Source organism: Schistocerca serialis, chromosome 3, assembly GCF_023864345.2.
Source record: "Schistocerca serialis cubense isolate TAMUIC-IGC-003099 chromosome 3, iqSchSeri2.2, whole genome shotgun sequence".
In the NCBI taxonomy this organism is placed as follows: domain Eukaryota; kingdom Metazoa; phylum Arthropoda; class Insecta; order Orthoptera; family Acrididae; genus Schistocerca; species Schistocerca serialis.
The window spans coordinates 423,339,620-423,355,632 of record NC_064640.1 but is presented as its reverse complement, the minus strand read 5'-3'; the positions used below and the strand labels follow the sequence as shown (position 1 = coordinate 423,355,632).

The following is a 16,013-nucleotide window of genomic DNA, read 5'->3' as shown; positions in this document are numbered from 1 at the left end:
CAAAGAAACAGTGATTGCTGGTGACTTCAATGTAGATTTCCTTAAAGACTCTCCCAATAAGAACTTACCTGAGTTAGTAACACTATCATTCAACTTAATTCCCACTGTAAAGTTCCCCACTAGGGTAGCCTATTGCTCACAAACAGCCATTGATAATATCTTTACAGAAAAGTCCAATGAACAAAATTGTACTACAAAACCAATAGTCACTTGCCTCTCAGACCATGACATGCAGTCCCTTCTGTTGAATGTTAATACAGAACAGGATATAAAATCTGTTAAAACTGAGCCCAAGAGTGTAATAAATAAGCCAAAAATTGATTATTTTAGGACACTCCTCAGAGACATTCACTGGAGTGATGTTTACAGTCCTCAAGGCATGAATGAAAAATATAACACTTTTGCTAATACAGTGCTTACATTATTTGAACACTGTTTTCCCCCAAAACTAACCAAGGTTAGAGCAAAGTCTACAAAGAAACCATGGATTACTCAAGGAATAGAGGTATCTTGTAAAACAAAAAGAAAACTGTATCTGTCAATCTGAAACAGTTCTGATCTTGATGCTATAGCACATTACAAAAAATACTGCAAAATATCAAAGACTGTAATGTGGATATCAAAGCAAATATATTACAATGAAAAGATAGTCATATCAGATAACAAAATAAAGACAATATGGGATATTGTGAAAGAGAAGACCAGGAGAACCATTCATGAAGAGGGACAAATAGCATTAAGAGGAAATGATACATTGGTGACAGATGTATATAGTGTTGCAGAACTTTTTAACAAACATTTTATAACTGTTACTGAAAAGATGGGGTTGTCAGGTTCTGTAGATGCTGCTATGGAATACCTCAGACCAGCCATTTCAAGTAACTTCAATAATATGAATTTGACCCTCACTACCCCAGCAGAACAGAAATAATGTCCATCATAAAATCTTTAAGCTCAAAAACATCTAGTGGGTATGATGAATATCAACAAAGTTAATTAAAGAATGTGATTCTGAGTTAAGTAACATATTAAGCTATCTGTGTAACCAGTCATTTAACCAGTCAAGCTAAGCTACTACTTTAAGAACGGAGATAAAGAAATAGCATCAAATTTCTGTCCAATTTCACTTTTGCCAGCATTCTCAAAAATTTTAGAAAAGATAATGTATAATTGGCTTTATAACCATCTTATCACAAATAACATACTGTCAAAGTCACAGTTAAGATTTCTAAAGCGTTCTGATATTGAGAAGGCTATCTACACTTACAGTGAAAATGTTCTTAATTTATTAGACAAAAAATTGCAGGCAACTGGTATATTTAGTAATCTGTCAAAGGAATTTGACTGCATAAATCACAATACCCTTTTAAGTAAATTAGAATGTTATGGTGTAACAGGAAATGCTGCAAAATGGTTCAAATCTTATATCTCTGCCAGGTAACAAAGAGTATTATTAGGAAAGAGACATATATTAAGCTATCAGGCATCATCCAACTGGGAACCAATTACATGTGGGGTCCCACAGGGTTCCATCTTAGGGCCCTTACTTTTTCTTGTGTATATCAATGACCTTTCATCAGTAACATTACCAGATGTCAAGTTTGTTTTGTTTGCCGATGATACAAACATTGCACTAAATAGCAAATCAAGTGTAGTCTTAGAAAGATCGGTTAATAAAATATTTGTGGACATTAATCACTCGTTCCTAGGCAATTCTTTGTCACTAAACTTTGCAAAAACACACTACATGCAGTTCAGAACTTGTAAGGGGTGTCCCACGAGTATATGCCTAACATGCAATGACAAGCAGATAGAAGAAGTGGACAGTGTCAAATTCTTGGGATTACAGCTTGATAATAAATTCAACTGGGAGGAGCACACCACAGAACTGCTGAAAGGTCTTAACAAATCTCTATTTGCAAAGCAAAATTGTGTCAGACATAGGGGATATAAAAATGAAAAAGCTGGCATACTATGCTTACTTTCATTCCATAATGTCATATGGGATTATTTTTTGGGGTAATTCATCAAGCCATGCTTAAGTTTTCCAGGCACAAAAGTGAGCAATAAGAGTTATATGTGGTGTGAACTCAAGAACTTCCTGCAGAAGCCTGTTTAGGGAACTAGGGGTACTAATTCCTTAATGAAATTTGCCATTAAAAATACATCACTTTTTCAAACCAACAGCTCAATTCATGGAATCAGCACTAGAAATAAGAAAAATCTTCACAAGGATTTAAAGTCACTTACCCTTGTACAAAAAGGTGTGCATTACTCAGTAACACACATTTTCAATATCTTGCCAGCAACCATAAAAAGCTTAACAACCAATGAAATTCAGTGTAAGAGAAGCCTAAAGGATTTATTGGTGGCCAAATCCTTCTACTCCATTGATGAATTTCTCAGTAGAACCAATTTTTGTGTGTGTGTGACTGTCTATATATATGTTGTAGTTCTATATGTTTATTACCTTATAAATAAATAAAAAACTTTTTTTATTTTAAATTTGGTGCATTAATGTGATCTTAGTAAATGAGTGTTTGTAAAATGATTCTTTCCTATAGTGTTCATTAAAAAAATGATCATTCCACTTGGGTCCTGTGGAAGGTACATTAGCTCATTTGCTTCAGTTGTACATATTTGTCATGTATTATTTATTTATTTATTTGTTTAGCATCCAATAGATCACACATGTGATACAGGATTTGTCATTTGATTACACGTAACACATAACAACGCATACACATAATAAATTGACAAACATACACAAACAGCAAACAAATTACATACACATAGTACATAAGTAGTGTACAAGAACTTATTACCCAAAAAACAAAAGTACGTGCTCATGATAAACAATTTTAGAACATGAACTATGCCTTATACACAAAACGTATTACAGATATACACAAAACGTATTACGGATATTTAACAGATTTTTCCTAGGTACCATAATTACAAAGTTGAAAACATCATTAAATTAGTTTGAATTTTTAAATAATAAGTACACCTTTCAATCCACAGTCTGAGACGGGTATTCATTTACACTGTAGTAGCATTTTTCCATCAAGTATTTTTTTACTTCATGCTTGAAATTATTTTTGCCTTTCAATTCTTTAATTTGAGATGGAAGTGCATTTAAAAGCTCTATTCCTAAGTGGCTAACATGTTTCTGACTTCTAGTTTTTGCTACATAGGGAATGTGGAAGTCTTTACAATGCTTTGTATTGTGATCATGGTAGCTTGAGTTGGTCTGGAGTTATTTTTACTTATCATTTCCAGGCATTTAAAAATATATATTGATGATATTGTCAGTATCTTTAGTTGTCTGAATAAGGGCTGTGTGTCATGATACGAATAGCTCTTTTTTGCATAATAAAAATGTTATTTAGTCTTGACCTGGTTTTTCCCCAAAAACTTATGCCATAGCTTGCAACTGATTGGAAATAACTAAAGTACACCACTCTAATACGTTCTTTGCTGCATGCCTTGGATATTATTCTTAAGGCAAAACATGCTGAGCTAAGTTTCTGAGTAAGATATACACTGTGTTAATTCCAGTTTAAATCTTGGTCAATTCGTATTCCCAGAAACTTTGTGGTGCACCCTTTTTCTATTTGTTTGCTATCTAGCATAAGGCACATATTTTCCTCTTGACACTTGCTTCCATACTGTATAAAGTTTGTTTTCTTTGTATTTAATGTCAGCTTATTTGAATAAAACCATGACTGTATGTATGAAAGCTTTTTCTCTGCTGTAGTACACAATGATTCTTTTATATCACTAATTATGATACTCGTGTCATCTGCGAATAGTAGAATTTTGGCTGAACTGTCTGGAGCCTGTATATCATTGATATAAATTAGAAATAACAATGGGCCCAGAATGCTGCCCTGTGGAACACTTACTTCAATTTGTTTTGGTTCAGATATGAGTTTAAAATTGTGAATATTGTTGGATGACCTCAGCTCAACAACTTGTGACCTGTTTTGCAGATAAGATTCAAACAATTTTTTAACAGTACCCCTGATGCCTATTGCTTATTGTTATATATATACAAGGTGAGGCAGCTAAGTCATAACACCCATTGTATCTCCCCAACAAAGATGCCATTTGGATAGTGAATTGCAGTGACAGGGCCTATTTGAATTCGTCACAAATCGTGTTTCTGCTAATTTTTTATTACAGAGGTATGAGGCCGGCCATCTTTGGTTTTTTCAAATCAAACTGTATGTTGAATTTACCGTAACATGATGGTTTTAAAAAGACAGTTTCAAATATGTGTATATTATAATATTTAGGCAAATAGTTTATGTAACACAGATATATTCTCATATTGTGTTCATCCTTCGAAGTGGCATTGTCCAATGTGACCTTTCCTTTTGTGCAGAGTACATGGCAAATGTTGCGAGTCCATCCTTACACAAACACACCCATTTACTCAACAATAGTATTACATACTGTGATATTTTACACAAAAATTAACTGATGGTGTCACGCAAATATTATTCAGTTATTTCACAACTGTGATACCAAAGTAGTAGACAACATACAGTATTAAAATACTAAAAGATTTTAATATATTTTAAGTAACAGAAATACAAATGTAAATGATGAGGCCCTTATTCATCACAATTATTTCGTATGTATTTGTTTTTCATTTGAAAATATTTACTATTGATCACAATACGAAGAAAATAAACACAAAGATGCAAAATACATACTATGCATGATACAAAACTAAACTGAAGCATGTGCTCAAAATGCTTCCCCTCTCCTGCAATGTACATTTATAGTTGCCGTTCGAATGATTTGTGAATGGCTGCGAGGATGTCACATGAGATATCAGCGCACGCTTCGATGATGTGTTGCTTCATATCATCTGGTGTAGTTGGTATTTGAACATACACTTTATGTTTTATCGCTCCCCACGGAAAAAAATTAAGAGGGGTCAAATTAGAAGACGGGGCTGGCCACTTCACTTCAGCACATCGTCCTATCCTACAATCCAGGAACTTTTCATTTAACAGCTCTGTAGCCACACAGGAAGAGTGAGCAAGGCAGCCGTCATGTTGAAACCACATGAACTGATGTGTAGTTAGTGGTACCTCTTCCAGCAAAATGGGAAGAACGTTTTGCAGAAACTGTGCATAGTTATTGCCATTTAGTATACCAACAATCCAGGAAATTTTCATTTAACAGCTCTGTAGCCACACGGGAAGAGTGAGCAGAACAACCATCATGTTGGAACCACATGCACTGACGTGTAGTTAGTGGTACCTCTTCCAGCGAAATGGGCAGAATGTTTCGCAGGAACTGAGCATAGTTATTGCAATTTAGTATACCCAGAATGACGTACATCCCCACAATGACATATCTGACGATGCTGCACCACACGTTCACACTCCACGGTTGCTGATGCTGTACCTGTCGAAGCCAGTGAGGCTTCTCTATTGACCAGTAATGCATATTATGCAAATTCACATTACCGTGGTTGGTGAAAGTCGCTTCATCAGTAAAAAGCACCCATTCAAAAAATGTTGGATCATCTTGTAGGTGCTGCAGAGCAAACTGGCAAAATTCCTGGTGCTGTTCGAAATACATACCAGTGAGTGCTTGATGTAATGAGAGGTGAAACAGGTGAAATTTATGCCAGTGACTTATACCACATTCTGAGGCGATATCTTGTAACGAAACAGTAGGGTCATTATGTGTGAATGCTAGAACGCTATCTTCATGTACCTCACCAGCTGCAGTTTTCTGCCTTATCCACTGTATGGCATTCCATGATCCCTATTCAAGTAGCTTCTTGAAAATATGTGCAAGAATCTCGTGCATAGGAGGCTCACGATCAGGATACAGCTCTCCATATTGCTTTATTGTTCTAACAGCATTTCTTCTGCTTTCACCATACACTAGAACCATATCTAACTTTTCTTCGTTGGTGTACATGTCTGCTCCAAGGAACTGTGACAGAAATGCGATGTCTCATTACCCGAGCAGCACATTTATACACTTTTCTCCAGCTACCTCGTGTATCACCTTGCGGCGTTATCGAGAAGCAGGAAAACAATGCCTTTTCTGTTAAGTTCCTCAGTGGTCAACAGGAAAGGTCATATTGGACAATGATGCTTTGAAGGACGAACACAATATGAGAACATATCTGTGTCTCAAAAACTATTTACCTAAATATTATGATATACACATATTTCAAACCGTCTTTTTAAGTCCATCATGTTATGCTAAAATTTAACATAGGGTTCCATTTAAAAAAACCAAAGATGGCCTCATATGTCTGTAATAAAAAATAGCACAAACATGAAATGTGATGTATGCAAGTAGCCCCTGTCCCTGCAATTCACTGTCCAAAGGGCACCTTTGTATCTATTATGGTTGGTGAGATACAAGGGATGTTATGACTTAGCTGCCTCACCCTGTGTGTGTGTGTGTGTGTGTGTTGACAGTGCTCATGATCTACACAAAAAATAAATGAACAAATATAAACACTGTAATACTGTTCTGAGAGCAGAACACATGTAACTGCAAGTGTATATGTACAACGAAGTTTCTGCTGATCTCAGCCTCTGCTACCAACGAGGGGGAAACAACCAGAATATAGCAGTGGAAACTACAAGTTGGAATATCAACAACATAGGGAAAGACAGACTGGTACTCACTGTAAGGTGACATTTTGAGTTGCAGTAAGGCACAATGAAAAGACACTTAAACATCAGCTTTCAGCCAAATTCTTCTTCAGAAAAGGAAACACATACACATTCATTCACACAAGCAAGCACACCTCACACATACATGACCACCATATCCTGACATACTTTTAGTTTCATCCATATGAGAATAAATATTAGGTATTGACAGATCATGCAGCAATGAAGTGGTTGTTAGGTTTGAAGGATCAATCAAGCAGACTTACACGTGGGCATTACAGCTAAGTGAGGTTGACTTTGAAGTGATTCACAAACTGACTAAGAACCATGGTATTTTAGATAGGGAGCATATGATGATGTATTACCTGGGCATGGGGGTGATAGAACCACAGACAGAAGAGTAACAGAATGTTAGTGTTGGAGAACAAGGAAACAATATGTAGATCAGTATGTACAAAATTCTGTGTCATTTTCACAATGTGAAGATTTAAGTCATCAATGAGTCATGCCACAAAGGTTGCCAGAGACAACTAAGACTTAAAAGATAACAGGGATGGGTATTTTAGCACCTTTTATCCAGACACCAGTGGGAAACTGCTACATTCTGACTATTATAGATCATTTCTCCTGGTGTATGGCATTGATCACTACTCCAAATCAACAAATCAATAGGTGGACAGGATAGTGTGTGTGATGGTAAATAAATAGCTGCTAAAGTTCAGAGTTCCAGAAATGCTAATCCCAGACCAGTGCACCAACTTCATGTCAGAGCTGACAAAGCAGTTATACCACTAGTTACATGTTTACAAACTGCAAACTAGCCTATTATCCATGGGCTAATAGAAAGTTGGAATGCATTGATTGCAGGATAAGTAAGATGCTGAGATATTACTTCAATAGCCACAATAATGACTGGGATCTTTTCTTATCATAGATGGTAGCAGCTTATAATTCAAAAATATATGACAACACAGATCTGTTACCATATGAGATAGTGTATGGAAGCAAATTACCTCCACCATATGAGGTTATCAAAGATGGGAAAGAATGGGAAACCTGTATGGAACTTCACTAGGGTATTGAAGGAGTTATGGAAGCGAGTGCAAAAGGTGAACACCAAGACCCTTAAATGCCAGGAAAGAATGGGGCATCATAATAATACATTACAAGAATGTTAGTTAGGGCAATGGGTAACATTGACAAGCCCGTATACCCAGGAAGGTAAGACAAGGAATGCCTTCACTCAGTATCAACATTCATACCAAGTTGTTGAAATGCCATTGCCAGTGCATGTCAAATTACAGTTACCTATGCGTATGACTATTGTGTATGTGGGGTGCTTTCATCCTTTTAAAGGTGCACCAGAAACACTGCTGCAGGTGGTAGCATTAATCTCTAAGAGGAATGTAGGGGGTAAGAAGATGAATAGACAACCAGAAGCACTCATGGAAGCCACATGCAAAATTCCATTCACATTAAGGTCTTAGAAAGAGGGGAGCATAATAATGTGTTTTATTTTTAAGTGAACTGGCAAAATTCTGTTATAAAATGACATCAGGTGACATAACTGGAGTTTTGTATATACTTGATAGTGTATTTCCAGGTGTGGATCATGGACACTGGATATTCTAAACAGGGGAAGGAAGAGTAATTGCAGCTACCTTTTCCCAGGCACCATCACCAGAATCATAGATGGTTGAGAGATTGACTGCATTTATTGTGAATAATTTTGTCTACTAATGTCTTATTTTTTGTGTGTGTGAAGTTTTGGTGATGATGGTAATTATAGGGTTCTTTATGGTATTCTGAATGTACATTTTTTTGTGATTTAAAGTAGCAGTATGTTTTTTCCATGTTTGCAATATGTAGTGGATTATGTTGTAGACTTCTGGTATCTGAAGTGATTTTGTCTTGTCCTATATCTCACTGATTGGTATATTGGAGATTAATCATGTAGTGCCTTTAGGTGACTTTTGTATGATGATTAGTAAGGGATTTATATGATTTATGGCACATTGAGGATTTCCCTGTTGTTACATGTAGAGGAATATACAGGATCTAGGAGAATCACTGTTAACAGTTATATTTCATTCTGATTTTTTTATTTTGTCTCGGTTATTTGTCTTGTTAGTATGGGGCTTTGGGAGATTGCTCATTTTGATTTGTTTCACTTGTCAGTGTACTTAATATGAGATTTGTTTTGGTGTAACTGATTATGTAGGGGGACATATGGTGACATACTATCCTTACTGTGGAAGTAACAGAAAGAGAATGGGTTTGTGTGTGAGCCTGACCCAAGTGCTCAAGAGTGTTACAGAAGCATGTGAGGTGCAGTTATTTCTAGGGGGAGCAGAGCAAAAGGATAATCATGGGATGTCCTGGCACTGCAACCCTATTTTCAAAAGCAGAGCTACATTAGATAAAATCCATGTATGAGCATGGGGTGGTTGTTGCAAGTCATTATGAGCAAGATCAACCAAGGGGTACAGTATGACTACAGCTGCAAGGCAGTGGTTTGTTAATCAATCGTACAACTTACGACATATCTGGACCAACTTTTCATCTCCTGGATACCACAACTGGTACTATCATTGTGAATATGGGGTAATACTTATTGTACTATCCAGATAAACTACTGGGAGTACTCCCAGCCCAGAAACTGACCCATCTCAATGACACCACTGGATACGACCTTCTTCACTCACTGCACAAGCTAATAGCAACTCAAAAAGAAGGGATGAATGTGGAGCAGATGCTCACACATGCAGCAGTACCATAATAATTGGCCCCACAGAGTTTTGATGATAAGTGTTTCAGTTTTTGGTACCACTGTAGTTTTAACTCTTCCTAGTGCAGCCTGTATCTATTTAAGGAGAAAAACTGCTCTCCCACCTGTGAGCCAATTACACCAGCTACCTGTCGACTGAGTCAACCTTAGGAAGTAAGAATTGGCTGAGTAAATACCCAATGGACATTTTGGTTCAAGCTGAATTACAGTAAAGAAAATCTAACATGTCAGGTGCAAAAAGTGAGTTGAGACCTTTTCCAGAAGGATGGACACTCTGTGATCTGGTGGAACAGATCTTCCAAATAGAGGACACACACTGCACCACAGATTTGTTTAGCCTAGCAGAAGAGACCCCTGACTGACTCAGCAGATAGACGTCACTGCAGAGTGACCTCAGTGCTAGGTGTTCTTGTGCAAGAACCTGTATTCAGACTATCTTGAAATTGCTAAATTCATCAGTCCGGTCTCCTGAAAAGTGAAGTTGCAACACCATCATGACACGCTACGCCTGTGGAAAAACTGGGTCCATGGGGTGGTAATGTCATGATTGCCCAATGAGTACACCTTGTGACCCAGTTCTGACGGAGGGAAAGCACTGACTTTTCAAAAACTTTGGTGGACTACATTCATGCAATAACTGCCCATTCTAGAGAAGCAGTACCAGTCACTACCAGTAGCCAGCTATGAGGGGAAGCCTACACTGATCAACATCCTGAAATGGATCATTAAGCTGTTGCTCCTAGACACTAGCAGCGAGTCTGCCTAAGTCCAAACGCTGCTGACTTGGTGCTTCCAGCTGGTGGGCCATCTGCTGATTAACTTTCATTTAGTGCAGGCTGCCTACCTTGGGGATCCACAGTTTGTTTTTGGGCCACTTAACAGCATAGCGGCCATCACCTTGTGCAGGCAAGCTCTGCTGTTGTTCATTGTCCTGTGCAAACACACCTCTTAGCTGTCCATAATGATGCTGTCATCTGTACTGTGCTCCACAGTTTAACTCTGTGTGCCTTGGCACATCCTGCACTGAGTCGTACATCTGCCCAATTATTGCAACTGACTAACAGTGTGTTGACCAACTCCTCAGCAGGTGATGCAGTGCTATAGCTCTCTACTTATGATCATGTAACCTAGCTACCAGATGGGACACAAAATAAAGCAATATATGAAATTACTGTTTTTATGACTGGATGACAGAATCACCAGGTAACTACCCACCATACCATTGCAAACACACCACAGATGGAGATGACCAACATCTTTGAAGTAATGTACTCCGGTCACATATTTCATATTGCTTTTTCATTTGACAACACAGTCTTCACACTATTGACATTTTCAAAATACTAAAACTGATTGTTGCAGATAATTTGTAGGAGTAGACTTAAGGTGCATTGTTGCACTATTTTTTATTATGCTCAGGCTACTTGAGCATTGTAAATCCATACATTTACAGCTGTGTTCTCTTTGACAGAAATATTGACATGAAACTCTTTAACAGTGATGAAATACATAGCTATAATGTCAGAACAACTGATTAATAGACAATCTACGCTGATGAGCCAAAACATTAGGACTACTACCATCCATAAGACTGAATGCTGCCTGGTGAACTTTCAGGCAAGTGACGCAGCAAGGAAAGTATATAAGCAGAGCACAGGTGAATTGGGACTTATTCTTGCAATGATACAGGCCACAAATGGGAAAATTCACAGACATAAGTAAATTAAACTTAAGGCATATTGTTATGGCTCAGGACCTGAGAATGAGCATCTCATAAGCACCAATGCTGGTTGGCTGTTAGCATGCTACTGTCATGAGCATCTACAAAAAATGGTTGAAGTATAGTGAAACTACAAGTAAGTGACCAGGTGTTGGACATCTGTACCTCATCATGGAATATGGAGGTCAGAGGCTTGCCAACCCTGTAGCAGGTCTGATGCAGATTTCAATATTGGTGCAGGCACAAATGTTATGAAGCACATTGTTTAGCACACTGTGGAACATAGGGCTCCAGAGTAGTTGACCTCTATATGTCACTATGTTGATCCAATGACATCATTAGTCATAACTGCAGTGGGTTGGAAAGACATTGAGATTAGACCATGGATTGATGGAAACATACCTCCTGGTTAGATGAATTACATTAATATTCACTGCACCTTGGATGTAGGATGGCAGGGAGTATTGTGCCTTGGAGAATGTTCACTTAGACCTCCATGGGGCCTGTAGAAGTAATCAAAAACTCCATGACAGCACAGCTGTGGACTACATGAACATTATTGATACTCATGTGCTTGATGTCTCCCCTGATGGCCATGTTATCTTCCAGCAGTACTATTATTTGTCTCACAAGGCCAGAATCATACTACAGTGGTTTGAGGAGTGTGATACTGAACACACATTGACACCTTGGCCATGAAATTTGCCTGACGTTAACCTGATGGAACACACCTGGGATCTTATCAGGCACTAGCTTCGCACCCACAACACACTCACCTGTAACTTACAGTAGTTGCATGACTTGTATGTAGACATCTAGTGTCATATACACTCAGAACTCTACTAAGGACTTGTCAAAGCCACACCATACACAACTGCTGCTGTGTTGTGTTCCAACACACTATTAAGCAAATGGTCATAATGCTTTTTCTCATCCATGTATTTTACAGTATAATAGAATTTTATGAACTAAACAATGCAGATATCATTTTGTAAGATAGTAACTGTACTTATGGTCTTGATTATTCTGCTTATGTGCTGTTGTTATTAGCTTCACAGATGATAAGTATATTCATTGTCTTATTAGCTCATCCTGTATATCTATTTATATTAATTTATTTATTGTATTTAAATGCTTGACTAATTACTTTACTCAGTGTTCTAACATATATTGTATTTAGTACATGTTTGTATATTAACAGTATTTATGAATAATATTCACTGTCATGTTGATTTTAATCATGTACCAATGACAACGCTTATCTTACTTCATGCGATAAATGGCTAAAAGGAATCCTGATTCTTGTCCAGAGTGACTACATGCAAACATTTTGTGGTCATTCACTCATAGACACAAGTGGTCTTCATATCTGAAAGCTACACCATGTGATCATAAGTATCCAGACAAATGGCTGAAAATGACTTACAAGTTCATGGTGCCCTCCATCAGTAATGCTGTAATTGAATATGGTGTTGGCCCACACTTAGCCTTGATTACAGATTCCACTCTTGTAGCCATATGTTCAGTCAGGTGCTGGGAGGTTTCTTGGGGAATGCCAGCCCATTCTTCACAGAGTGCTGCACTGAGGAGAGGTATTGATGTCGATCAGTGAGGCCTGGCACGAAATCGGCTTTCCAAAACATTTCAAAGGTGTTCTGTAGGATTCAGGTCAGGACTCTGTGCAGGCCAATCCATTACAGGGATGTTATTGTTATGTAACCACTCTGCCACAGGCTGTGTATTATGAACAGGTGCGCAATCGTGTTGAAAGATGCAATCACCATCCCTGTTTTGCTCTTAAATGTTGGGAAGCAAGAAGGTGCTTAAAACCTCAATGTAGGCCTGTGCTGTGACAGTGCCATGCAAAACAACAAGGGGTGCAAGCCCCCTCCATGAAAAATATGACCACATGATAACACCACCACCTCCGAATTTTACTGTTGGCACTACACATGCTGGCAGATGACATTCTCCGGGCATTCGCCATACCCACACCCTGCCATCAGATTGCCTCATTGTGTACCATGATTCTTCACTCCACACAACGTTTTTCCACTGTTCAGTCATCCACTGTTTTATGCTCCTTACACCAAGCGAGGTGTCGTTTGGCATTTCCAGTGTGATATGTGGCTTATGTGCAGCCACTCGACCATGAAATCCAAGTTTCCTCACCTCCTGCCTAACTGTCATAGTACTTGCAGTAGATTCTGATGCAATTTGGAATTCCCGTGTGATGGTGTGGATAGATGTCTGCATATTATGCATTACAACCCTCTTCAACTGTCGGAGGTTTCTGTCAGTCAACAGACGAGGTCAGCCTGTATGCTTTTGTGCTGTATGTGTCCCTTCGCGTTTCCACTTCACTATCACATCAGAAACAGTGGACCAAGGGATGTTTAGGAGTGGGGAAATCTTACATACAGACATGTGACACAAGTGACACCCAGTCACCTGACCACATTCGAAGTCCTTGAGTTCCGCAGAATGACCCATTCTGCTCTCTCGTGATGTCTAATGACTATGGAGGTTGCTGATATGGAGTACCTGGCAGTCGGTGGCAGCACAATGCCCCTAATATGAAAAACATATGTTTTTTGGGGGTGTCTGGATACTTTTGATGACAGTGTATGTGCTCCGACTCTGTATCTTGCCATGACCTCTTGACAAGATGGCATTCTAATCCTTACTGGTCATGGTGGTTGTCTGAAAGGTGTTGTGGTGGGGGTCAATGTGTCCTTAACCAATTGTCACTGAAACATTTTACAATGGAATGACTGGTTGTAGGAAGGTTCAAAACCTCCAGTTAATGCTGTCTGCTTTCTCTGATCCCTTTCTTCTAATACAGTATGGTAGTCACACCTGCACATCACATGCATTCCATAATTCTCCAAAAGGTCACACTGTTTCCTTAAAGTTGCATGCTGTGGATTTATTCTTCAGCTGATATCATGTGTGAATCTTCCTCTACAGTATTTTCCACTTGCCATGTGTCTAGCATGAGATATATATTCTCAGTTGCGACATCTGTCTTATAATATATGCTGTCACTTGTTTAAACAATCCTGCCTTTTCTATAGCTGTATAAAACGTGTTGCTGTTTCAGTTGGCAGAAATGGTCAATTTACATTTTCTAAGCCTCCTAGAAGCTCTTCTTGAATGCAACTCTGCTGTTTTGAGTAAACTTCTGCCAATTTGGAGTCCTGTTCTGTTTGCTTATCATATCCAGGTAAGAGTAAAAAAAATTGTATTATTTGAATTTCTACATTCGTTGAGATAATGCTGTATTTACAGTTCTTTCAATGCATTTCTTTAATTTTGCCAGATAATCTTCAAACTTGTGGTGTGTGATGACTCATATGAAGTCCAATCTTTTGATTCACACCTTGCAACCAGTTATTTGAGTTTCCTGTAGTAATTAGTGCTTATTGCTATTTCCATATTTCACAGCTTCCAGGACATCTGCATGTTCGCCTTCAGGGATGTCGTAACTTTCCACCTGTGGTCACACCAGCAATGCCACCTCCAGATGAGACTCATTCCTTGAGTAACATAGTCCTTCTACGATGGCTTCAGCGGCTTCAGTTTAAGATGGGACAAATAGAGTTGCAGTCATCTGCAGCAACACAGTTCTACTCTGTATAACAATGTTCTGCAACTGCTTTACAGCAGACCAATTTCCAAAAGAAATTCAGATCAACTCAGTGAATCTACTGGATAACTGCACCTAATATTTCAGTTCCAGAAAACAGCCTTTGGCCAATAGATACCATTAAAAGTGGTGTTCATAAAACACAACAGTTTTGTTGTTTGCACATGAAACATCAGTTGTAGTGCATAGGACACTTTTTGCCTTGAAATTAATTTAAAATATCTTACAAAATTTACTGTTTGCCATTACATCTCAGTATACACAGTATTTTATAAATGAGAGTCAAATTTAAAGAACAAAAAGGTACAAAGTAAAAGTTAAAATAAGTATTGAACTAGATTGTTTAAAAAGCCTTCTCTATAAAATAATACTACTCACACATTACTTGTAAGAAAAGAGTGGCTAAGGTTTTTGTGATCATGGGTTTGAAAAATTGTGTTCCATCCATCACATAAAGCTAAAATATTAAATATTCACATTGTACTAGCTATTCATATTGTAGTTTTTATATATGAGAATAAATCTGTTGTTACACAGAAGGAAACAATTCAATACTAGTGTCACTTCTCTCATAAAAATCTCATCACTGTCACGACAACAGATGGGTACACTTGCTTTTTTGTTATCTTTCCACCCAGAAATCAAGATCTCTTTTCCCAGCCCAGATGGACTCTTGTGCATAGATCCATTATTACTAGTATGTTTCTTTGATACTGAGTTGCTTTATATGAAAGAAACTAAAAATGTTCCATCTCTGATTCCATAGCAAGAATTTGGCTGTCATATTAAACATGCAGTCAGTTATATAACTACAGCTGTAGCACCACAACCAGTAATAACATTGATAATTTGTATTTTTTGTACTCATATGTATTTATTTTAAATGGCTATATGAAATACCTGCAAATTTTTATCTCAGCTACTTACTTGTTGTTTGATCATATATGATAATATTATGTAAGTTGTGTAATGTAAGCCCATTCTTTCTTTAAAATAGCAAAATATTAAAAGCATTTTGTACCATTTAATTATAAGTGACTGCACACATATAGATGTAGTATTCTGTCACAATTCCAAATCTCTTACCAGCTATAAAAAAACAGTATTTTAAGTCTGAAATTCCGACTTACATTCATATATCACTTACTTTCACAATACTTCACTTTATCTCAGAAAAACTCAATCAAAATT

The 16,013-nt window shown here is 37.7% G+C and overlaps 1 protein-coding gene across 1 annotated transcript in view; it reads left to right on the top strand.

Moving 5' to 3' along the window:
* Window positions 1–15,788, top strand: part of LOC126470304 (protein unc-79 homolog) — an 857,658-nt gene extending 841,870 nt beyond the window's left edge. The window contains exons 49-50 of the mRNA XM_050098074.1: window positions 14,277–14,399; window positions 14,621–15,788. Of these exons, the coding sequence (XP_049954031.1) occupies window positions 14,277–14,399; window positions 14,621–14,815 (318 nt within the window). The 3' untranslated portion in view covers window positions 14,816–15,788. The remainder of the gene's footprint in view (window positions 1–14,276; window positions 14,400–14,620) is intronic.
* The last annotated feature ends 225 nt before the right edge of the window (window positions 15,789–16,013 follow it).